The sequence below is a fragment of the Oreochromis niloticus genome, linkage group LG19 (assembly GCF_001858045.2).
Source record: "Oreochromis niloticus isolate F11D_XX linkage group LG19, O_niloticus_UMD_NMBU, whole genome shotgun sequence".
Classification (NCBI taxonomy): domain Eukaryota; kingdom Metazoa; phylum Chordata; class Actinopteri; order Cichliformes; family Cichlidae; genus Oreochromis; species Oreochromis niloticus.
In genome coordinates, this window is record NC_031983.2 from 3,520,666 (window position 1) to 3,543,768 (window position 23,103).

The 23,103-nt window shown below is 43.3% G+C and overlaps 3 protein-coding genes across 3 annotated transcripts in view; 2 read left to right on the forward strand and 1 right to left on the reverse strand.

Annotated features, from left to right (window-relative positions):
* The window catches only part of zgc:109986 (uncharacterized), a 33,627-nt gene extending 20,933 nt beyond the window's left edge, over nt 1–12,694 (reverse strand). The window contains exons 1-3 of the mRNA XM_013266262.3: nt 12,512–12,694; nt 12,120–12,244; nt 11,167–11,305 (exon numbers count right to left, since the gene is read on the reverse strand). Of these exons, the coding sequence (XP_013121716.1) occupies nt 11,167–11,305; nt 12,120–12,244; nt 12,512–12,608 (361 nt within the window). The 5' untranslated portion in view covers nt 12,609–12,694. The remainder of the gene's footprint in view (nt 1–11,166; nt 11,306–12,119; nt 12,245–12,511) is intronic.
* LOC109195835 (zinc finger protein 862) lies at nt 1,032–4,236 on the forward strand. The gene is made up of 2 exons (XM_019348585.2): nt 1,032–3,050; nt 3,142–4,236. The coding sequence occupies exons 1-2, from the start codon at nt 1,904–1,906 to the stop codon at nt 4,062–4,064; spliced, it is 2,070 nt and encodes a 689-aa protein (XP_019204130.2). The 5' UTR covers nt 1,032–1,903; the 3' UTR covers nt 4,065–4,236.
* A 2,047-nt stretch (nt 12,695–14,741) lies between the features above and the next one.
* Nucleotides 14,742–22,073, forward strand: slc3a2b (solute carrier family 3 member 2b). Its single transcript, XM_005463448.4, has 8 exons — nt 14,742–15,233; nt 17,589–17,779; nt 18,038–18,211; nt 18,424–18,521; nt 18,727–18,869; nt 19,557–19,872; nt 20,050–20,109; nt 21,065–22,073. Exons 1-8 carry the CDS (start codon nt 14,923–14,925, stop codon nt 21,413–21,415), a joined length of 1,644 nt encoding a protein of 547 aa, XP_005463505.1. The 5' UTR covers nt 14,742–14,922; the 3' UTR covers nt 21,416–22,073.
* The last annotated feature ends 1,030 nt before the right edge of the window (nt 22,074–23,103 follow it).

Below are 23,103 nucleotides of genomic sequence, written 5' to 3' on the forward strand. Positions count from 1 at the left end.
TGTGCACATTATTTTTTCCTTTCTATTGGTAGGTGGCACAGTGCACTTGTGGCAAGTAAGCAAGCTAGAAGACTGGCAGTCTGGCTGGTATCCAGTTACGGAAGCAACACATTAACAAGAGAATTCTGAGTAAAACCAAAGTTACTTTCCCTAGTAACTAGTTACTTTGAAAGTAACGAGTAACTTGAAGTAACTGAGTTACTTTTTTTAGAGAAGTAACTAGTAATGTAACTAAGTTACTAATTTAAAGTAACTTACCCAACACTGTGTACGACAGAGTGGGGATCAGTGTGGAGAGTTTACTACACCCTGTACAAAGGGTGTAGATGAGTTAGTGTGATCTAGAGTTGGATGTCTCGAGACCGGTCTTGGTCTCGTCTCGGTCTCGCTGTCTCGGTCTTGCTTTCTCAGATCGACATAGTGGTCGGGAGATTTGGAGTCAACCATCGGCGGAGCAGGGGGGGTGGCTTACTGGGCTTAAGCCTGGGTCATTTTTTCAGAAGCCCGGGGTCTTTTGGTAATTTGTTTCATAGTTAGATGCCTGACTGACAACTTTATAAAACAAAAAACACACACAATATTCGAAGCACATAGCGCACAGTCGTAAATTCCCCCTAATTTTGGTATGATCCGAGCTCAGGCACTGGGCGACTGAGCACAGCACTTACGCCTGTGAGCGAGGGGGGAGAAGCTGCTGCCTGCGAGTTTGCTGTAGGAGAAGTGCAGACAGGCAGACAGAGGAGAGCTTAAGTTTGACCAGGTACCAAAGCAAATCATTCGTACTGTACAAATGATGTAAATATGACAGTGTATCACAAAAGATTGATGTCAAACTGATCACTTGACCCATATTACGTTACTTGCTCTTCGAGTGAATCAAAAAATGGTGAAATGAAAAGCTGAACAACAATGCTGCTGTTTTTTTACAGTCTTAGCTTACAAGTGTGTTTATTTCATATTTTCAGTTCTTACCCTCCACGGCTAAACAAAGCACTCTAAATCGGTTTCAGTTATGTACTGATGAACACAACAGTGCAGGGCTCGCAAAATCGCTAGCCCGACGTCCCGGGGCTAGTGATATTTCCAGTCGGGCTACCAAAATCTGTCTCAGCCCTGCCCGTCGGGCTATCATAGTAAGTAAAAATATATGACAATGCCTTTGCTTTCTTTTGCAAATGTAGCTGAGTAATTATGTCACTGGCATCGATGAGCCTCTGTCAATTTGTGACATATTGAAATCGCGTTTGAATTTGTGCTTGTTTTTTACCTTCAGTTTCACTTTGCGATCGCGCAAACTGTGTATAGAGAGTGGCAGTACTGATTGGTGAGTGACGATTAATTGCGCACCAATTCCTCGGCAATCCTGTAGCAGCGACAGGTAATAAACCAGTCCTCATCAAAGAACAGTGCTCTTTAATGAATGCAGCACATAACTTTACATCGTAGAGGTAACAGGGAGACACATCGAGTTATCAGATAGCCGTCTTAACTATATTCTAACTCTACAATTTCCCAATTGCACTTTCCTCTTATTTCACAACACCACCCTCTAGTGGTGCAATATGGTATAGTCAGACAGGACACAACATCACTTACTAGCTTACTCTTCAAACGTGGCAAGTGAAATCTCCCGCAGCAAGCTTAAACGTGCTAGAGGTTGACTGCGCAGAGAATTTTAAAAAAAAATCTCTGGCATGTGTAAAGACAGATGGATTTACGCAGGTATTTTAGTTCTGCTGTGCCAAAAAAGACAGGTCAGGATGAAGAAGGGACAGGCAAAGAAAGGCCGACCACAAAGCGGAAAAGTTAGGACAAATCAGACTACGAGGCAAAAAGAAAGCGCAGTTTTTTGGATTCATGGACAAAAGAATTTCTGTGGCTGGAATATGACAAGGTAAATAACATGATGTCCTGCCGGGTGTGTCGGGAGTTTCCCTCTATTTCTGAGTCGACAAGCGCCTTTGTTACTGGGACCAGTAATTTTAGGAAAGACCCCATCAGAACTCATGAGAAATCTCTGCATCACAAGAAATGCATTGGTGCTCAGTCTGCAGCATCTGTCCCAGAACAAACACCAATTGCAAAAACCATACTAAAAATAAACCAAGCACAACAAGAAGTCCTGAAAAAGCTGTTTAGAGCAGCGTACTATGTTGCAAAGAGTGAACTACCACTGGCAAAATTTAGCAGTCTTTGCAAACTTCAGAAAGCAAATGGCCTCGATCTTGGTTCCACTTACCTCAATGACCATGCTTGCAGAGAGTTTATTGGAGCAATAGCACAAACTTCAAGAGACCAGATTGAAAAGGAAATTCAAGAAAGCAGGTTTTTATCCATTCCTGCAGATGGCAGTACAGACACTGGTATAATAGAACAGGAGTTGGTTCACGTCAGGTATGTGAGGGATAATGGTGACATAGCCACATACATGATCAAGCCAGTCAAGAGTGCAAATGCTGCAGGTATTTTAGAGGCTATTGATGAAGCAGTGAACACCATGGGTATCAGAGAAGACACATGGAAAAAGAAAGTAGTGTGTGCAAATTTTGATGGTGCTGCAGTGATGATGGGTGAGAAAACAGGAGTAGCTGGGAGACTGAAACAGAGGATACCTCACATCATAACAATCCACTGTGTGGCACACAAACTAGAGCTAGCCATGCTGGATAGCGTGAAAGGCTGTGAGTACCTGGTGAAATTTGAAGATACACTGAAAACCATCTTTAAGATGTACTACTATTCCCCAAAGAAGCGAAGAGAGCTGACAGAAATAAGTGAACTGCTAAATGAGAAGATGGCACATTTCAGTGGCCTGAAGAGCACACGGTGGCTTCCAAGCCGGCTGAGATGTCTAAAGGCTGTGGAAAAAAATTACACTCCCACTGTTGTTCATATGGAGAACATGGCAGAAGGAAGTGATGTCAAAGCCGAGGATGCAGCCAAGGCTAAGGGGGTGGTGCAGGAGATGAAGACTGAGAAATTTGTTCGCTTCCTGCATTTCATGTTGGACTACAGTACCATCTTATCCAAGTGCTGTACTGATTTTCAGCATGATCAATCAATCAATCAATCAATCTTTATTTATAAAGCACTTTTCATACAAAAAAAAAAACTGTAGCACAAAGTGCTTTACATGGTTACATGATAACCTAAACATCACACGAACAAATCAGTTAGTTGAGAGCACAACATCACGCTTACTCAGCCTAAAAACAAAACCAGGAGAATATCAGAAAACCTTGGACACAAAGTTCACAGCGAACCAGGATGGTAGCATTTGCTACTGTGGAACTCAGCTAACAAAAAGTCAGCGACCTGCTAGAAGAGGTGAGGGAACAGACAAAGACACCTTTGGTGCAGAGATCCAGAAGATTATTGACAACACAGTCAAGTACAAGTACAACAGATTTAAAAATCTCCATGAAAAGCCTCTCTCTTGTTTCAAGGTTTTTGACCCTTCCACTCTTCCCTACTCCAGAGAAGAACTAGCAAATTATGGGGATGAAGAGGTGGATTATCTTGTCACACATTTTGCCTGTTTGCTAGATGCAGAAGAGAAAGAGAAAATTCCACAAGAATGGATGGATCTAAAAGTGTGGCTTGCAGAACGCCGGGGTCGCAAAGTAGATTGCTTGTACAGAGATCTCCTCTCTGAGAATCCAGAACACTTCTCTCATATCTTGTTGCTGGTGAAATTAATGCTGACACTTAGTCCATCAACAGCCATCTGTGAGAGAGGATTTTCTTGCATGGACCGAGTGAAGACAACACATCGTACCTCTCTACACCCTGAAACACTGAATGACTGCATGCAACTCTCCATTAATGGGGAAACAGTTGAATCTTTTTGCCCTGACAAGTCGATTCGTTTCTGGATGTTTTCTGGAAAAGGTTCAAGACACCTGGATCATAAAACCCCGACAAGAACAAAGAGCAGTGAAATGGAGGGCAATGCACAGGAAGAGAAAGCTGATGAAGGAGATGCTATGCCCTCAACGTCGAGTGGCATTTTCTCATCCGAGACTTCAGTGGAAATTTCAGATTCAGGATCTGACACAGACTAATTCATGTTCTACACAGTTCTAACAAGTTCACAGAAATTTCTGTTTAATTACAACCAGATATTTGAGTTGATTGTAATGTTTATACAGTTGTTGTAATTTGTGTTTTAAAAATTTTTTGATTAATGTTTTGTTTCCTTTACAATATTATACAATAAAAATAATCTTTTTTTATTCGGGCTACTTAAATTTATTTCGGGCTACCAAAAACTAAAGAGTGCCTGCCCGAAGGGCTACCAGGGATTTTGAAATTTTGCGAGCCCTGCAGTGGACATAAGGAGCTTCTTTCAAAGAGAAAACTCAGATAGATGTTATTTTATATATTATGCTTTGTATGTTGTTCAGTATATTTCTATGCAAAACAAGAGAATTTTCAATACACAGCAGTATATTCACAGTTGAAACCAGATGTTTACATACACTTTAGGGAAAAAACATAAAAACGTTTTTTTTTTTACTGTTAAACATCAATTTAGAGTGAACTTGTTTTGTTTTGGATAAATAAATATTGAAATATCTTTTGAATTAGTTAAATGTCAGAATAAAGAGAGAGAGCTGTCTATTTTAATCACTTTCATCAAATTTAGGAGTACATGTACACTAAGTTTATTGTTAATTAATAAGAAAACTCCAGAAATCAGGATGAAAGTCTCAGCCACCCTCTCCAGTGCCAAAGTCCCTCCGTCTAACCTCACAATACAAGAAAAGAAGGCCGTCGCTTCCCTGAGCAAAGACCACAACATCACTATATTACCAGCTAATAAGGGAAGGTGCACCGTGGTCCTAAACACAACAGATTACCACACAAAGATCACTACTCTCCTCAGTGACAACAATACCTACGAAGCCTTAAAGCGAGACCCCACAAGCAGCTACAAAAAGAAAGTTATAGCTTGCCTTCAAGACCTTGAAAGGGACAAAATCATTGACTGCATTACATATCACCGGCTTTACCCAGGGGATGCCATACCCTGCATTTACGGACTTCCTAAGATCCACAAAGAAGGTGTCCCACTCAGACCCATTGTCAGCAGCATAAACTCAGCCACTTACAACATCTCGAAACACCTTGCTACCGTCCTAGCACCACTTGTGGGGAACACCCCACATCCCATCAAGAACTCCACCGACTTCACAGACAAGGTCCAGAAACTTACCCTGGACCCAGATGAAACCATGGTGTCCTTTGATGTAGTCTCTCTCTTCACTTGCATACCCACCACGGAAGCAGTGGAGACTGTCAGAAAACGACTACAAGAAGACAGCTCCTTGGAAGACAGGACCAACTTCACACCCGATCAGATTTGCACACTGTTAGACCTCTGCCTTACCACAACATACTTCAAATACAACGAAGGCTTCTACAGACAAAAACATGGCTGCGCCATGGGCTCCCCCGTGTCACCTATTGTAGCCAACCTTTACATGGAGGAAGTGGAAAGAAAGGTTCTTGGCTCTTTTAAAGGGAGAGTACCCAGCCACTGGTACAGATATGTGGACGACACCTGGGTCAAAATCAAGACACAAGAAGTGGAATCCTTCACTGCGCACATTAACGCCGTGGATAAAAACATCAAGTTCACCAGGGAAGACACAAAGGATAACTGTTTGCCTTTCCTGGACTGCGCTGTGCACATTGAAGAGAATGGCAACCTCAACACTGAAGTTTACCGGAAGCCCACACACACGGACCAGTACCTCCTCTTTGACTCCCATCACCCTCTGGAACACAAACTTGGAGTAATAAGGACCCTACACCACCGGGCAGAACATGTTCCCTCTAAGCCTGAAGGGAAAAAGAAGGAACACACACATGTAAAGGAAGCACTGAAAACATGCGGTTATCCTAATTGGCCGTTTATAAAGTCAGCAAAGATGCACAGAAAAGAAGATCAGACACCAGCGAGGGAGGATAAGAAAGACAGACGCAACAACATTGTCATCCCCTATGTAGCCGGTGTATCAGAAAAATTCAGGAGGGTTTTCTTCAAGCACGACATCCCAGTGTACTTCAGACCCAGCAACACACTCAGACACAAACTGGTTCATCCCAAAGACAAAACTCCAAAACACAGACTGAACAACGTGGTGTATGCTGTACAGTGCAGTGAGGAATGCCCAGACCTCTACACTGGAGAGACCAAACAGCCACTTCACAAGCGCATGGCACAACATAGAAGAGCCACCTCCACGGGACAAGACTCAGCAGTCCATCTGCATCTAAAGGACAAAGGTCACTCTTTCAAGGATGCCAATGTTCACATTTTGGACAGAGAGGACAGATGGTTTGAAAGAGGAGTGAAAGAGGCCATCTATGTCCACTGTGAGTGACCATCTTTGAACAGAGGTGGTGGCTTACGGCTGTCTGCCATCTATAATCCAGTTTTGAGATCTTTCCCAGACGCCTTAACGCCCACTCACATCCTGGGCCTATTGACCTCAGGAAATCACATGATAGGGTGGGGCCAGGTTTCACAATGAGCTCACCCGAAACTCTGGCTGATTGTGACCCACACCCGTTTTCACACCTTGGCTCATGTGTAGGTAGAGGATCATCAGGGGGTCCTTCGTCCCTCTTCGGGGGGAAACTCCCACAGGGTTTAAATCTGGGACTCTCCACCATTTGACCCTAGAACTGAAGAAGCTTCTCGGATGAGAAGTGAAACGTCTTCAAGCAACTTAAAGAAGTCCAGACGCTTTTCTTTCCGAGCTCCTTAGACTACGATGACCTGGATGACTGAGAACCTTCACAGACAGAAAACTCCAGACGATTCCATTCTGAGCTTAAGAAGCTTCTGATTGGTTAGTAGAGTCCATGTGAGTAAATTGGTGGCACACATGTGGATGCATATAAGGCACCCCCAAAACACAGAGCCTGTTTCTTTGACATGGGAAAATCAAGAGATATCAACCAAAACACCAGGAAAAGAATTGTGGAGCTCCATAAGTGTGGCTCAATTTTGAATACAATTTGGTGCCATTTACAATTAAGAAATACAGACAATTTCTCTCTTTACTCTTAAATGTAACAAATATGTTTTTTATATGTATCAATCTAAAAAACAATAAACATTTAGTCTGATTTGATGTTTTACAATTAAAAGTGTTTTTGTTTTTATCTGAAGAGTATGTAAATATCTGGTTTCAACTGTATATTTGATGACGTTGGTGTTTGGCTTGATTGTCAGCACAAAGAGGGAGAGAGAGGAACAGAGAGGGAGAGAGGAACAGAGAGAGAGAGAGGAACAGAGAGGGAGAGAGGAACAGAGAGAGAGAGAGGAACAGAGAGAGAGAGAGGAACAGAGAGGGAGAGAGGAACAGAGAGGGAGAGAGGAACAGAGAGAGAGAGAGGAACAGAGAGAGAGAGAGGAACAGAGAGGGAGAGAGAGGAACAGAGAGAGAGAGAGGAACAGAGAGAGAGAGAGAGGAACAGAGAGGGAGAGAGGAACAGAGAGGGAGAGAGGAACAGAGAGGGAGAGAGAGGAACAGAGAGGGAGAGAGAGGAACAGAGAGAGAGAGAGAGAGGAACAGAGAGAGAGAGAGGAACAGAGAGAGAGAGAGGAACAGAGAGAGAGAGAGAGGAACAGAGAGAGAGAGAGAGGAACAGAGAGGGAGAGAGGAACAGAGAGGGAGAGAGGAACAGAGAGAGAGAGAGGAACAGAGAGGGAGAGAGAGGAACAGAGAGGGAGAGAGAGGAACAGAGAGAGAGAGAGAGAGGAACAGAGAGGGAGATGGAGAATGAGGACAGAACAGAGATGGAACAAGAGCAGGTGAGACACACCTGTTAGTCACATCGTTGTTTGCCAAAACTCACCAGAACATGTATCTAGTGCCTAGTATATCTTTTTAGATACTAGGGCTGGGCCATATTATACCGTTCACGGTAATACCGGTACAATGTTAGGCAACGATAAGAAAATGAAATATCGCGATAGAATATGGGTAAAACGCGCATGCGCGGTGCCTTTGTTTTCATACGCACATGGCCGAAAAAGCATGGCGGCAACGGAGAATGAGAAGGGAGAAAGCGGATTGTTGAGTGAAATGGATGAACCAGAATTGGTTTGTAAAAATGCCGCAACTTCAGTGATGTGGAATTGGTTTGGTGTTTGTCCGTCGAATACACAACAAAGCACATTTCTTTTATAGAACATGCAAGCGGGCCGTCGTTATTGCCATATTTGTTAGACTAAGGTGCTCGTAAATCTGGGAGTAATCTGGGTCCTAAACTCCGTCACCTCAGGTCCCAAAGTCAACCCAACACTGCAGCATCACTGAGAGTTAAAAACTGTCTAAATTCTTTCATCTTTAATAAAACGATCAGCGTTGCTACTTTACCAGGTGTAACTATGATGTTTAACATCCAGGCATCCAGGAAAACAGAATTCATTACATTTAACGGAGTTAGAAGTTAGCAGGAAGTTAGTGGAAGTTAGCTCGCTAGTTTCGCTAGTTACCTAAGCATGATATAGCATGTTCTGAGAGATTTCTGAAAAAAATCAAACGTACAGCTCTGCTATCACTTCCAACATAATTGAAGACAGAAAACTAAACAGCAGTGACGTTTGTAGGGTTACTGAAGTTGGGCTAGCTGGTATATAATGATGTGCTACGTGATCGCTAGCTACACAGCTATGTTAGCATAACATAAACAGTGAAGCTGGAGGATGAAGGCTAACACTTTTCCACTCGATAAAAGTTAACGTAAGGTTCCTGATGGTTAGGGACAAATGCAGTCGCATGGCAGGATGCTGTAAACTTTCCAAACTTCAGTCAGGAGAACAACTGAGATAATCCATCCACAATACCAGGTTAGTCATTAATATACTGCAACAACATGGGAATAGAGCAGCTGTGATAGAATACAGCATTAATGAATCAATGGTACAGAAGTGGAGGAAGCAAGAAGAATGAGTTGAATAAAATTTGATTTATCTGACTGCTTTGTTTCGCTTAATGTGCCTTATAATCCCGTGCACCTTTTGGTCCGAAAAATACGTATTTGACTTTTTTATTTGGCACTCTGCAGTTTAATGTTGCAAAGCACCTCTTTTCAACTTCAGTGGATATTATACATGGTTATGCTCAGGATATGTCAGCCCATTTCTACTGGAAATGCCTTTTGGTTAAACTTTCAGCAAGGAATTTGCATTTGCACTATTAAATGTTTATATAGCTTTAATGCACATAAAAAACAGCTGCTTGTTTAAGTGAAAATAAATGGATGGGGTTTTTTGCACTAGTAAAGTTGTGGAGTTGTATTTTGTCTCGCATCGATTATATCGTCAGTTATATCGTTATCGCAAATTTTCAAATAAATATCGTGATAAATATTTTTGGCCATATCGCCCTGCTCTATTAGATACCATTTGTTACTTTTCAAATTCTATATTTATTAAGTTATGCAGGCTTGTTTGCACAACAAGGCTAAGTAATTATATAAACTTTTCTGAATCTAAATAGTGTACTTTGGTAGAATTAAAAAATAAGTGTAGTGCAGGTCTATGATGATTTTTAGTGCTACTATCATCTAGTTTTGATTCTGGTTCTGTTTTGGTTAAGTCCTAAGTAGTCCTGATTTTGAACTGTCGTAGTCCTGTTTTAATTCCAGATCAGTTCTGGGTCTGGTTGAATTGGGGTTTAGTCCCTGTGTCTTTATCGCGATGGTGGCTCAAGAGTTGGGAGTTTGCCTTGTAACTGGAAGGTTGCCGATTCGAGCTCGGACAGTCTCGGTCGTTGTGTCCTTGGGCAAGACGCTTCACCCGTTGCCTACTGGTGGTGGTCAGAGGGCCCGGTGGCGCCAGTGTCCGGCAGCCTCGCCTCTGTCAGTGCGCCCCAGGGTGGCTGTGGCTACAATGTAGCTTGCCATCACCAGTGTGTGAATGTGTGTGTGAATGGGTGGATGACTGGTTGTGTAAAGCGCTTTGGGGTCCTTAGGGACTAGTAAAGCGCTATACAAATACAGGCCATTTACCATTTTATACAGCCCTGATTTTTTTCTGCCTTGCTGCTTAATTAAAAAACTAGTTTAAGGTGTCCTGCATATGTGATATATATTTTTTCCTATATGAAGTCCTTCTTTTTTGAACAAAACTCAGCCTAATAAATCTTTCAGTCATCCCCCCCCACATGCATACTACCCTTTGGGGCTAAGCCCCGGGTGTATAAAATGTCTGGCTCTGCCTCTGGAGTCAACAGTATCCATGACACACAACCTAACGTTCGATAATGTGTCATGTGCAAAAGCATCAGCTCTAAGAGCCGTGCTTAGAGAGTGCTTTGTAGTGAATCAGAAGAGTCGACTCTCACTGAGCGAGAGCCGGCTCCTCACTCAATTTCCTTTGGCTGCTCAGCTCTCACACAGTGGCTCAGCTGTGCTCCAATCCCTCCATATTGTGACCAATCACATGCGAGGATATAGGATAATATCATTATGTGAAAAACAGAGAGGGTGAGAGACGCGACAGTCAAGTGGAGCGTGCATCTGTCCTCTCAGTAAGTGAGTGAGACAGTAGACAGCGGTGAGGAGGGCTGTGCGAGTGCATCGCAGAAACACATAAATATGCCTGAAACCCGTAAACGAGGCAGCATCTGGCTGCAGTTTAAAGACTTTTTTGTCTCAGTCTTTGTCTCGATACCCTCTGGTCTTGGTCTTGTCTTGGTCTGGGTTTAGGCGGTCTTCACTACAAGTCTAGTGTGTTCTAACAAACATCGTCTCTACGGCACGAGGCTGCATAACCCTGCATCTACCTGTCAGGGTTAGCAGACGCAGCTTTCTGCTCCATGTGTTCATGCTCTTATACTGAGCACCGCACTGTGTTTGTGAGCTAAAAGACAAATCGTTTGCTTTCTTGTTATTCAAACTGATCCTGAAGTAAGACTTCACTATGTCAGAGGGAACAGCAACTGTGCCGGTTTGTCTTTAAACAGCTGTCATCTCCACTTCTTTTACCATTCAGACTTTTTCCTTAATGTGGCCCTAACACTTCTTCACACATATGTGAGTCTGCCAGCTAGCTACAGCTGCTAGGATAACACATGGAGCTCAGCGAGCTGCTAAACATGTAGACCTGAACAAAGGTGAGCAGTGGTGATGTGCTCCCACCCAGAGGTGCAGTCCTGTGGGATCCACAGCTGAGGCAGTAGTTGCGGCTCATGAGTCCCCGTTCACACAGGGAGTCCACCTGCTCGTCGTCGTACAGGAAGCTATCCACGTGAACCGTCGGCCGTGACCGCCGCTGCATCTGGAACATGTACCAAAGCTTCCTCGTCATCCTCATCATCACCACACCTTTCTCCATTAACATCATGAAGCTCAGACCTGTCTCTACTAACACTGCCTCACTCTACCAACATGGACACTCACATAAGGAGGACACTGAGTGTCTCTCATGATCAGACGTACGCAGCAGACGCACAAACATGAAATCAAATACTGAAATATAATGGCTCAATATTTTTAAACTTCAGAAACGTTTGAAAATGTTTGTAAGCCCCAAAAAACTATATAAAAATATAATATGACTAAATATCTAATAGTGTTTTTGTTTTTTTATTTTAAGTCAAATAAATATTGGGGAAAAAGCTTGAAGTAAAATAAAAACGGCATTTTAAACACAATGTGGGCGTGGCTCTGTAGTACAGTCACTTAAACATTAATGGAGGTTGTGTCAGAAAACATAAAAAACACTTATTTGCCTCCAAAACACAGAAAACTGAATTTTAAAAGGCCAAACAGAGCTGTGATTATTAGAAATAATAACAATAATAATGGATTGCATTTAAATAGCGCTTTTCTAGGCACCCAAAGCACTTTACAATTCCACTATTCATTCACTCTCACATTCACACACTGGTAGAGGCAAACTACAGTTGTAGCCACAGCTGCCCTGGGGCAGACTGTGGCTACAATCACTGTAAAGTAAATAAAGTAGTAATACCACTTTTATTACTAACTTATGAAGGCCATAATGAACTTCTGATCACAATGTGATGCAGGAGCACTGATCAGCAGTGTACAGTCCTCTGTAGTACCTGCTCAGTATTCAGACACAGTACCTTACTGTAGGCAGCGGTCTCAGAGGGCAGCATAGCATCAGGGGGCACATTTGCCCTCAGGTCCTCTGCAATACTCTGCAGCAGCACCCTCCCGTTATCTCCCAGCAGCTCGTCCTCCAGCTCATCTGCAAGAAGGCATTCACACACACACACTCGTGAGTAAAGGGGAAATGACGGCTCAGCAGTGGTAGTATGCTGTCAGTCTGTGGGCTGCTCTGTCAGCATGAACGGAAGATGTAACAAACTCGTAAAACCCCCGAAGCGTCCCACTGTGTATTACTCCTGAAGTGTGCGTGACTGTGGAAACAGCGCGACATGGTGACGACACTGTGAGAAGTCCCCCGCTGAAGCCGTAACCCACGAAGCCCACGCCACACGTGCAGTGTGTTTACCCGAGTTCTTCATCCAGCCCAGCAGCTGCGTGAGTTCAGCCGGCCTCAGTCTGCTCAGCAGCCGCTTCAGCTCTGATTTAGCTTCAGCCACGTTCATGTTCACGCTGGAAAACACGCAGGAAGCTGTTACAGGCGCTGCACGCCGCTGAGAAACGCAAAGCTTCTTCTTCTCTGGGTTTAATGGCAGTCTGCACGCGTTCACGCTGCACTACCGCCGCCTATCACGCTATGCAGTCATTGTCTGGAAGGCTAACAGAGCCGGATGGAGTGGCGTAAAACCGGCTTAAATAAAACTTAAATGAGGCCGTAAAACCCGTTAGTGCGTATGAACGAGCTTCTTCTAGTCCCGCTGGGCACTGCTGGAGGTCAGTGCTGGAGGTCAGTGTTTCCCCTGACCTGTCCCAAGCAGCAGCCTGAGAACATGTCAGTCCAGCAGTGCCTGTCAGCACTCCTGCTGCAGCATTTGGCATAAGCACAAGGTGATGATGATGAATGACAGTAGTCCAGCCTAGGAGAAATAAACCCAGGAACTAGTTTTTCAGCGTCACTCTGAGACAGCATGTTTCTAATTCTAGAGATATTCTGCAAACACAAGAAATCATCCCAACATATTTGTTTAGTGGACACTTTGGAGGACATATCCAGGCACACATACTGGCATACTGACATGTAGGTGGCTCTAGCAGGTCAGCCGCTAGTCAGAAGGTCGGTCGTTCAATCCTAGCTGCATGCCAAATATCCTTGGGCAAGATCCTAACCCCATGTTTGCCTACTGGTGGTGGTCAGACACCCCGCTCTGTCAGTGCGCCCCATTGGTGCGCCCCAGGACAGATGTGGCTACAATGTAGCTTGCTAGTGTGTGAATGGGTGAATGACTGAATGTAGTGTAAAGCGCTTTGGGGTCCTTACGGACTAAGTGAAAGCGCTATAATAATACAGGCCATTTACATCCTGTACTTAAGTAGACGTATACACACTATTGTTTAAAAATACACTGGTGAAAGCTAAAGTACTGATTCAACTTCTTTACTTAAGTAAAAGTGGAGACGGATGTGTTACTGATGCTTTTTCTCAGCAGCTGATCAGAGTTTCAGTGTCTTTCCTCTCTCTGTCCTTCTCCTCCTCTGGTTTTCTTCCCCCTCCTTCTGTTAACTTCCCAACCTCTCTTTCTTTCTTTCCTGTCCCCTGGTCCTGTCGGGTTCTGATTGTAATACCTCAAAATGAGAAACTGAATAAATTCATACATTTACAATAATAATAATAAAATATGACAGTCAAGTGGACCAGTATAGCAAAACCTGTAATAGTCTGCTTGGGAAAACAAATCTGTTCTGGTCTTTTTTCGGCCTTCAGACAATAATTCTGATTGTTTCAGTGACAGGGGAAAAAAGATGTATAGCAAATTTGCACTAGTAATCCAAAAAATAAATACATTTAATAAAACAAAAAAGGAGAGCGATGTGATGCAGTCAGTCCTTTCAGCTGTCACCATCAGGCCACAGAGAGATGCTTTCAAGCAACACAACACTGCAAGCTGCAACTTCACGCAGCTCTCCTATTTATTTATTTATTTATTTACCAATTTCTACAACTGACGTATGTAAAACTGGCCCAATCCTATTTGATGTTACATTCAGGTGCGCTCGGAAATCTGTTCAAGCATTGGTAGGAGAAACCAGACTACAGAAATCATTTTCTGGAAACGAAAACAAGAAAATGATCCTAAAAACCAAAACTGATGTTTATATTTTTGTTTGTTTTGTATTTTGAACATATTTTGTTTATGCTGTAGTTTCAGAGTGGTTGTCATCAGAGCAGGTCATCTGCTGATTGGCAGGTGGTTCCACCTTCAGTCTGAATGCTAAATCTTTTGGGGCATCACATTCAGTAAGACTGCCTGTTAGACAGAAAGCACCTACGCGTAGAATAAAAGTTCTTCATGGACGAGTCGTGTTGTATAAAGCGCTTTGAGCGGGAGCTGCCTATAATAGAAATGCGCTACATTACAGCCGCTCCATTCACCATATTCACCTATCCTATCTGTGAGCTGACCCAGTTGGCTTACAGAGGGTCACTTTAAATGGTCTGTGTGCTGGGGGAGTTGAACGCCAATGAAACACGTATTGGTTCAAATAATTGGGACAGTTTCCTCTGTCAGTGCGCCCCAGGGTGGCTGTGGCTACAACGTAGCTTGCCATCGCCAGTGTGTGAATGTGTGTGTGAATGGGTGAATGACTGGATATGTAAAGCGCTTTGGGGTCCTTAGGGACTAGAAAGCGCTATATAAATACAGGCCATTTACCATTTAGTTTCGATGTTCGTCTGTCCCACTGTTTGTGAACGTCGCACAGACTGACTGACTGACTGAAGCACGTCTGCAGCTCTTCCATCAGTAACGGGACTAGGCCGACATGAACACGGAGGAGACCAATGTAGAGATGAAGGATGCTGAGCACAAGGACGAGGCGGGTCCCGCTCAGGTGGATGCTGATGCCACGGAGGCCGATGTGAGCGAGGCAGATCTGGACCAGGAGGAGCAGGAGAAGCAGCCGATGACGGGAGGAGACCAGACCGCCGACACACCCTCTGCCAGCGGGCAGGAGGCACCGACGACGGCGGAGAAGAATGGCTTGGTGAAGCTGAAGATCCCCGACGAGGAGGAGGAGGTGAAATTCACTGGGCTGAACAAGGAGGAGCTGATGAAGGTGGCGGGCACCCCGGGGTGAGGAGGACACACTGTGCACACCCATGCAGGGCGAGGCTCTGTCGTTCCTTTTATTTATTTATTTCTGCATGAGCTGACACCAGCATGCATCTCATGTATGCAGTAAACCTGTGACACGTACAGTACTGCTGAGCCTGTTTCTGTGTTTGGATACGCAGGTAAACGTTGGTGGTTTAATAGAAGTCAAGAAGGCAAGTCTGAGATGGCCTACAGTTCAACACTGTTTGGCATGATAACAGCTTTTATTGTAATGTCGGTTTTTTACTCCATGATTTTTAATCCAGATTCCAAAACACGTTTGAACCCCATCTCACATTCAAATAAAAACACAATACTTGATGATAGCTGCACATCTCAAAAATGTACCATTCCCATCTCCATAAACATCTGGGAACTAAGGAGGCCACTGCTGGACTGCTTCGTTTTCATATTTTTAATCTGGTGATGTATGAGATGTTTGAATTAGTCTGGTCTGCAGGCAGGCTTTTCTGTTGTAATAGATGCAGTATGCAGTTGAGCAGTGTCTCTTGAAAATAAGCCTGAATAAGATGCCATCTTCACTGGAGCGTATGTTACTCTCCAAACCTAGTTTTATTTTGACTGCTTAGATTATTTTTGCTTTGCACACAGAAACGAAAACGATTAGCTCCCCTGATGCTAACAGTCAGCTGAATATCTTGCAATCATTTGCACATGTCGTCTGAGCAATCACAGACCGTCGCCCACCCTTCCTTGGTTAATCTCTCAACTCCTCCATATTTGATGATCTTCTAGCATCGACCTTTGTCAGTTTCAGTGGGGTTCAAGTCAGAGCTTTGTACATGCTATGGTTGGCATGATACTAAACCAGAAACAGAGTAAAAACTGTACCTCAGTGCAGCAGCCCCCTGTGAGCAAGCACTTTGGCGATAGTGGGAAGGAAAAACTCCCTTTTAACAGGAAGAAACCTCCGGCAGAACCAGAACCACAGCCATCTGCTGTGATTGGTTGGGGTGAGAGAAGGAAGACAGGATAAAGACATGCTGAGGAAGAGAGACAGAGATTAATAACAGATATGATTCAGTGCAGAGAGGTAGCTGCCAGCGTCTGTATGCCATCACTGCCATTAACCCTGTGACCGCAGCAATATGGTAGCGACCAAAGCAAACACAACCAGCTGGAGACTACACATTTTTCCTGAGGGTTAAAATCAGTCCCTGTCTTGTCTTACAGTTTTAATAAGAGGAGGGAGGGACACAGGTTCAAATCTACCAAGGACAGCAACAAAAGCAAAGATGTTTCATTGTTGCATTCTTAACCACAAAAAAGACTCGGAGGTGGACTGAAAGGAGTTAATTGTACTAAAAAGGACACGAGGTTTGTGGAAATAAATATCAGAGAAATGCTTCATTTTTTCACCTTTCACAGTTCTTTAGTTCTTCTGTGTTAATTAGTACGCTCCGATGCTGTTGTACATGATGATACCTCTATACATTTTTATGCAATATAAAAATGTTGTATCACAATATCATTGCCATAGCAACACCATTATTATAATCCTGGTTTAAAATCTCAGTTCAGTGCACAACATTTGAGTTTTTCTGTAATAACAATGTGCAGGTTCTCTGTGCAAGCAAAGTAAACTACAGAGATTTTTCTGTTTGACTCATGCTGTGTCACTCTATGCTCCTCTGTTTTCTGATACATATAGTGTCAGGGATGACGGCAGTGAGACCAGCTGTCATATAATATTTGGAGACAGTGGCATTGACAAAAAGACAGGAGGCAGTACCGGGGTGTAAAGAACGTAAAGATTTCTGTCTTCGGCTGACAGCAGAGGGAAAGCTCAGGTTTGGAGATAAAGTTAAGAGAAATCAAGAAGAGGTGTAAGAACGTGAAAATATGAAACATTTAACACAGTAGTTTATACAGTACTTTACTTTAAATGTAGTATTCTTGACATTTGATCAAATCTTAGGAAGAAGTTAAAAGGAAGTTAAATGTTCAGCAAAATAAGTACGAGGAATTTGTTGGGATTTAAAAAAAACCCAAAAACCAATATGTGATCCCTGAGATGAAACAGTGCCCACAGATGCAGCTGTCTGATAAGTTTACATGGCAACAATATCAACAGATGTGGGCTTTAGCAGATTTGTTTCACATATTTGAACTCTTTGACCTTTACATGTTCTGAGTCTTTTGGCCAAGACGTGAAAGTTGTCGAAGGTGTCACAAAGGAAACACAAACATTTCAGCATTCATAGCCATGGTGCGTTTCCAGATTCACTTCAGTCGTCCAGATAATCACGTTTGGGTACCTGCAGGACGCAGAGCCTCAACTCATTGATAATCCAGCCTTTTCCTGTTTCTCAGCTGGGTGAGGACCCGCTGGGCGCTGCTGGTGGTGTTCTGGCTCGGCTGGTTGGGGATGCTGGTGGGGGCCGTCCTCATCATCCTGCAGGCCCCTCGCTGCAAAGATCTGCCCAACACCAACTGGTGGAATGATGGCCCTCTGTACCAGATTGGAAACATCCAGGCTTTCACCGACACCCACAACCTGAAAGGTGAGTCCAAATATAGATAGAGATCATACATAAATATCATCTTTACATCATTCTCCAATAAATGTGTAACACCCAACATGCTCTGTCTGTAACTCTCTGCTCAGTTATCTGACCGTTTGCTGTGTTTTCTAAACACAGTCAGATGTAAAATCAGGCAAACACAAAGTCAGCAGCTGCTAAAGTATAAAAGAGTCACCACAAAGAAACATCACAACAGTAAACTACTGCTCCTCCTCATTGTATGTGTTTCCACCTCAGGCCTGGAACAAAAGGTCAACAGTTTGGCTCAGCTGAAAGTCAAAGGGCTGGTGGTCGGGCCGATCCATGTAGCACCTCCGGATGAAGCTGTGAACCTGAGCTTTGAGGAGATTTCCCCCGAGGCTGGAAACCTGGACCAGTTTAAGGGTTTCATCCAGGCTGCTCATAAAAAGGGTCAGGGAGACAGCCTTCTACAGAAACAGCAGTCTCATGATGTTTTATGTGTTCTGTCCCATATCAGTGGGAGTAATGCTGACAACAGACCAGAATGATTGTTTCACTAAAATGCTCTGAAAAACTCAAAGAGATCAACTCAAGTATATGAAGAACAACGCCAAAGTACACATGTACTTACTGTAGTACATTTGCTCCTCTCACCTGTGCAGGTATTTTTGTGGTTCTGGATTTGACTCCAAACTACCTGGGCTCATCCGGGCCCTGGTTCTCCAACATCAGTGTGATGATTGTAGCAGAGAGACTGAAGGTGAGTGCTCACTGATGTCACACACATGCTGGTGACTGCTGTTCAGCTATATGTGCCAGAAATCTCAGTCCGCGGCAGTAAAGTCATTATTGCTTCCAATATTAACATTAAAAACATTTTTAGCTGAATCCAGTGCAAGTTATTATTCATTAAAAGAAGTCATCAGATGGGTAACAGAAATGATGAGTGTGTCCTTGTGCCTCAGTCTGCTCTGGTGTTCTGGCTGAACGAAGGCGTGGATGGCATCCAGCTGTCAAGGGTGGAGCACGTGGCCACAGTGGTGCCGTCTCTTTGGAACGACATCCGAGCCATCGTGCAGAACAGGACGGACAAGCATCCCAACAGCAGGTGGGGAAAACAGTGTGCCTGGATGTCACCGAGTACTATCAGAGATTTCATGAAGCAGAAGCAGGAGATGGCAGCAACACCAGGAAACCACCAGCTTTACCCACGTCTGTGTTTCTGTGTCTTGTCACTTAGATTACATTTGACGTTTGTAAAAATGTTTACTATGCAAGTGTCACTTTACTTTATGAAGCCGTTGGGTTGTTATTCCAACATGGCAGATACAACAACCCAACACTTCATGTGGCAAACACCTGCACGTGAAAGTTACCCATGGTCCAAAAAAGTACTCTTTTGTTTTGGTTAATACGCTCGATGATTTTCTTACACTCGAATATTGCAGAACATTTATATACAGTACAGTTTTTCTACCCCTGTGGCTGACAGAGGCTGTGTATTCTGACCTGCTGTTGCTGCCTGGGACTGTAACCTTGTCCCACCAGGGTGAACTTTGCTTTCTCCTTCACAGGGGTTTTCTGAATCACTCTTCCTCTGGTCCCCCACCAAATATCAGTTTGCCCTGGGAGACCCTACTGAGGCCATATGTCCAGAACTACATAGATCTGCTTTAGGACCAGATCATTTTTATTCTGTGTTTATTAGGGCTACCTGAGAAACTAAAAATCATGCATTAACATCAGTTAATCTCTGGATTACGTAAAGGGAACCTTCTGCGCATGTGATTTTCAGAGTCTTGATTGGCGTCACAGACCGCTCCTCTGCTGAAGATGTGTCCACCCTCCTCTCTTCCACGGGTGTTGACCTCCTGATCTCCCGGGTCCTTCATTCACGTGATACGGATGTCACGGAGCTCGCTCGCTCTATCCAGCACTTGTATTCGTCCCAGAGTCAGATGAATCTCGTCTGGAATCTGGGGGGGCGGCTCGAGGGTCACATGGCTTCACTGGTGGGCCCAGCTCTAGTTAAACTGCATCAGTTACTGCTGCTGACATTGCCCGGGACGCCCATCTTCAGCTACGGAGATGAGATAGGTCTGATGGACGAGGTGAGGACATCTGTACAGTAAACTCTCAGGAACGTACTTCAGTATTTTAATAAGCTCATGTTCTTTACTTTAGCCTCATTGTAGTTACAGAGGAGCACAAAGCATGAATATATGAATACATATTGCACTATTACTTGTATTTGTTGTGATATTAAGATTTTATTATTTCCACGGAAGGACACCAAGTTTCCCAAGATGCTTTGGGACTCCAATGAGGAGCTGAATGGAACTCTGCAGGTAAGATTAGATTAGATGAAACTTCATTAATCCCTTGGGTGGGAAATTCAGTTTCCAGTAGCACAGCATCGACAGAAGTTGCATGTTACAGAGTTGAAATACTAAATAAAGGGGAATGACAGTAAGGATATGAGCATAAATATACCATGTATACACAAATATAAATACAGAATATATAATAGGGATAAAACAGACGAACTCGTCAGTACCATACTGCAGAGGTGTGTTATTTGAGCTGATTGTGTGGGTGGAGCGTGTTTTGAATAAAATTCCATAGTGATACACATGCTGGTAATACAGTCGTCCTGGTGTAGTAGTGACAGTATAACTGTCAGTGCATTTAACCTACTAAAGCTTGGTCCCTGTTTGAATGTGAATTCAGCCTGCATAAACAGACAGATTATTAATATTTATCACTGGGGGGTAAGTTTGATTTAGTTACTGTATAATTAGTCATTCAAAGAGGAGGCCTTGACCCACGCTTCACACAGAAGTAAAACTGGACAAACGATGCTCAGCTCCCTCGTCTGTGATCTCAGAAACCACTTTGCTGGTGTCTTTAGACTTCAGTGTCACGTCTTATTAAATCCAGGGAATTCTTTCCATCCATCCTAGAAGGGAAATTCTAGTTTCATGCTATCTGTGTGCATATGTGCATCAGATGATAACTTAGCACTCCATCATGCAGGCTAAATATCATAACCTGTGACTCAAACAACCCAACAACATGGCATCCAAATGACTGTGGCTGCACAGTTCATAACCAAAACCAATGGCAGATGGTAGTCATGGTGACCACATCCATCTTTTGAGCAGATGTGATTATGAACACGTTCTCTGCTCGTCTGCAGGTTTGCTGTTATTGGCTGTAGTTGTTCGAGCAGGAGTAGTGTAACCTAGCAGCCTACTGATAACAGTAAATATCACATAGTGATTGTGTGCTCTCTCTGTGCAGGAGGAGCGGGCTGAGCGCCTGACCTGTCGCAGGTTTTTCAGCACTGTGAGTGAGCTGCGGGGTAAAGAGCGTTCCCTGCTGTTTGGAGACTTCATCCTCCTTTTTAACTCCTCCTCCTCCCTGGCTTACCTGCGGGTGTGGGATCAGAACGAGCGTTACCTCGCCGCCTTCAACTGGGCTGCAGAGGAGTCAGCGGTGCTGCAGCTGAGCCACACAGTGCTGCCCCCGAAGGCTGTGGTTGTTCTCAGCACCAACAGCAGCACAATGCCTGCCGACAGCAGCGTGGATCTTACAAACCTGCAACTTGGCCCTGGGGAAGCTGCGCTACTCAAGTTTCCCTACACAGGATAGAAAAGATACTAGCAGAGATTAGATGTTGATGAAAGTCTGATTCAGAAAGATTGACATCATGGTGAGGTGAGGGGAAATATTGTTGTCTAATTACATACAACACATCATTTCAGATTCAGTGACTTAGTGATAACGACTAATGATATTATTTCACGTGAAAATGATATAAATGCTCTCAGAAGCTAAACAAACAGGCTTTGTAAAATGTCCTGGTAGTTGCCTGTTTTTAACTTGTCTTGCTAACAAATACGCTAATATTGAAGCATGTTTATATAGTTGACACTTCCCAGAATCTGATGTCTTACATTCATCCAGAATAAACATGCAGAAATATACTTCAGTGACCTGTGCTCATCATCTACGATACTGCAAACGGATTCAGAACTGTGTTACTTAACCAGCAACAGTTAGAATAAATGTGGTCAATTATGGGCAAAGATGTGGTATTGTGTTCAGTTTAGTGACCTCCCTAAATCATGTCTCAACAAGGTCAAGTTTACTGGTTAGTAGCAAATGCTTCAGAGTGCTCTGATGTATGATGTCATTTCTTCTTCTTGGATGTATTGGGTTATGTCTTATATGACACGTCACTTTTCCTTTCTGTATTGTGAATTCTAAGAAAACATGAAAAATAAAATTGAAAGAAAAGCACAGCATCCATGACAGTCCATCAGTTTTTGTAGTTTTAAGTTCCTCGTCTCCAGTTAAACCATTAAAGTCACATGTAAGTCTAAACTGCTCATTCTGAAAACTCGATCTGTATTACACAGACCTTACTTTTCATTAATGGTTTTCATGGAAACAATATGGAGACTCCACATACCAGAAACAAGTAAAATAATAAGAAAAAAATAAATGTCAAGACTCAGTATGGGTTAAATACCAAGGTGTTTAAAGTGTTGACTCCAATTTTAAAAATGTTTACAGAGTCCTTTCAAAAGGGCACCATACCACAGTCCCTGAGAGGAGCATTAGTCACTCTGCTCCCGAACCACACAATAAATGTGAAAACTGGAGACCCATCAAGTCTGCTTAATGAGGATTTGAAAATACTTTGTAAAATCTTAGCCAAGAGAAACAAAGAAATACTACCTAAGATAATTGGGAGGGGTCAGAATGGATTCATTCTGACCCCTCCCAGAATGAATCCATTCAACTCCCCTCCAAAAAGACAAAAAACAAACCAAAAACCAGCAACAAACAACTTAAACATAAAAAATCACAAAGAAAGAACAATACAGTGTCCACATCTGAACCAAAGAGTAAAACAGTGAAATGTGGATTATTAAATATTAGGTCTCTCTCCTCCAAGTCTCTGTTAGTACATGACTTAATAATTGATCAACAAATCGATTTACTCTGCCTTACAGAAACCTGGTTGCAGCAGGATGAGTATGTTAGTTTAAATGAATCAACACCCCCGAGTCATTCTAACTACCAGAAACCTCGAAGCACAGGCCGAGGGGGCGGTGTGGCAGCAATTTTTCACACCAGCCTATTAATTAACGAAAGACCAAGACAGACTTTTAATTCATTTGAAAGCCTGATGCTTAGCCTCGTCCACCCCAGCTGTAAAACTCAGAAACCAGTCTTACTTGTTATCATCTATCGTCCACCTGGGCCTTACACAGAGTTTCTCTCTGATTTCTCAGACTTTTTATCTGATTTAGTGCTCAGCTCAGATAAAA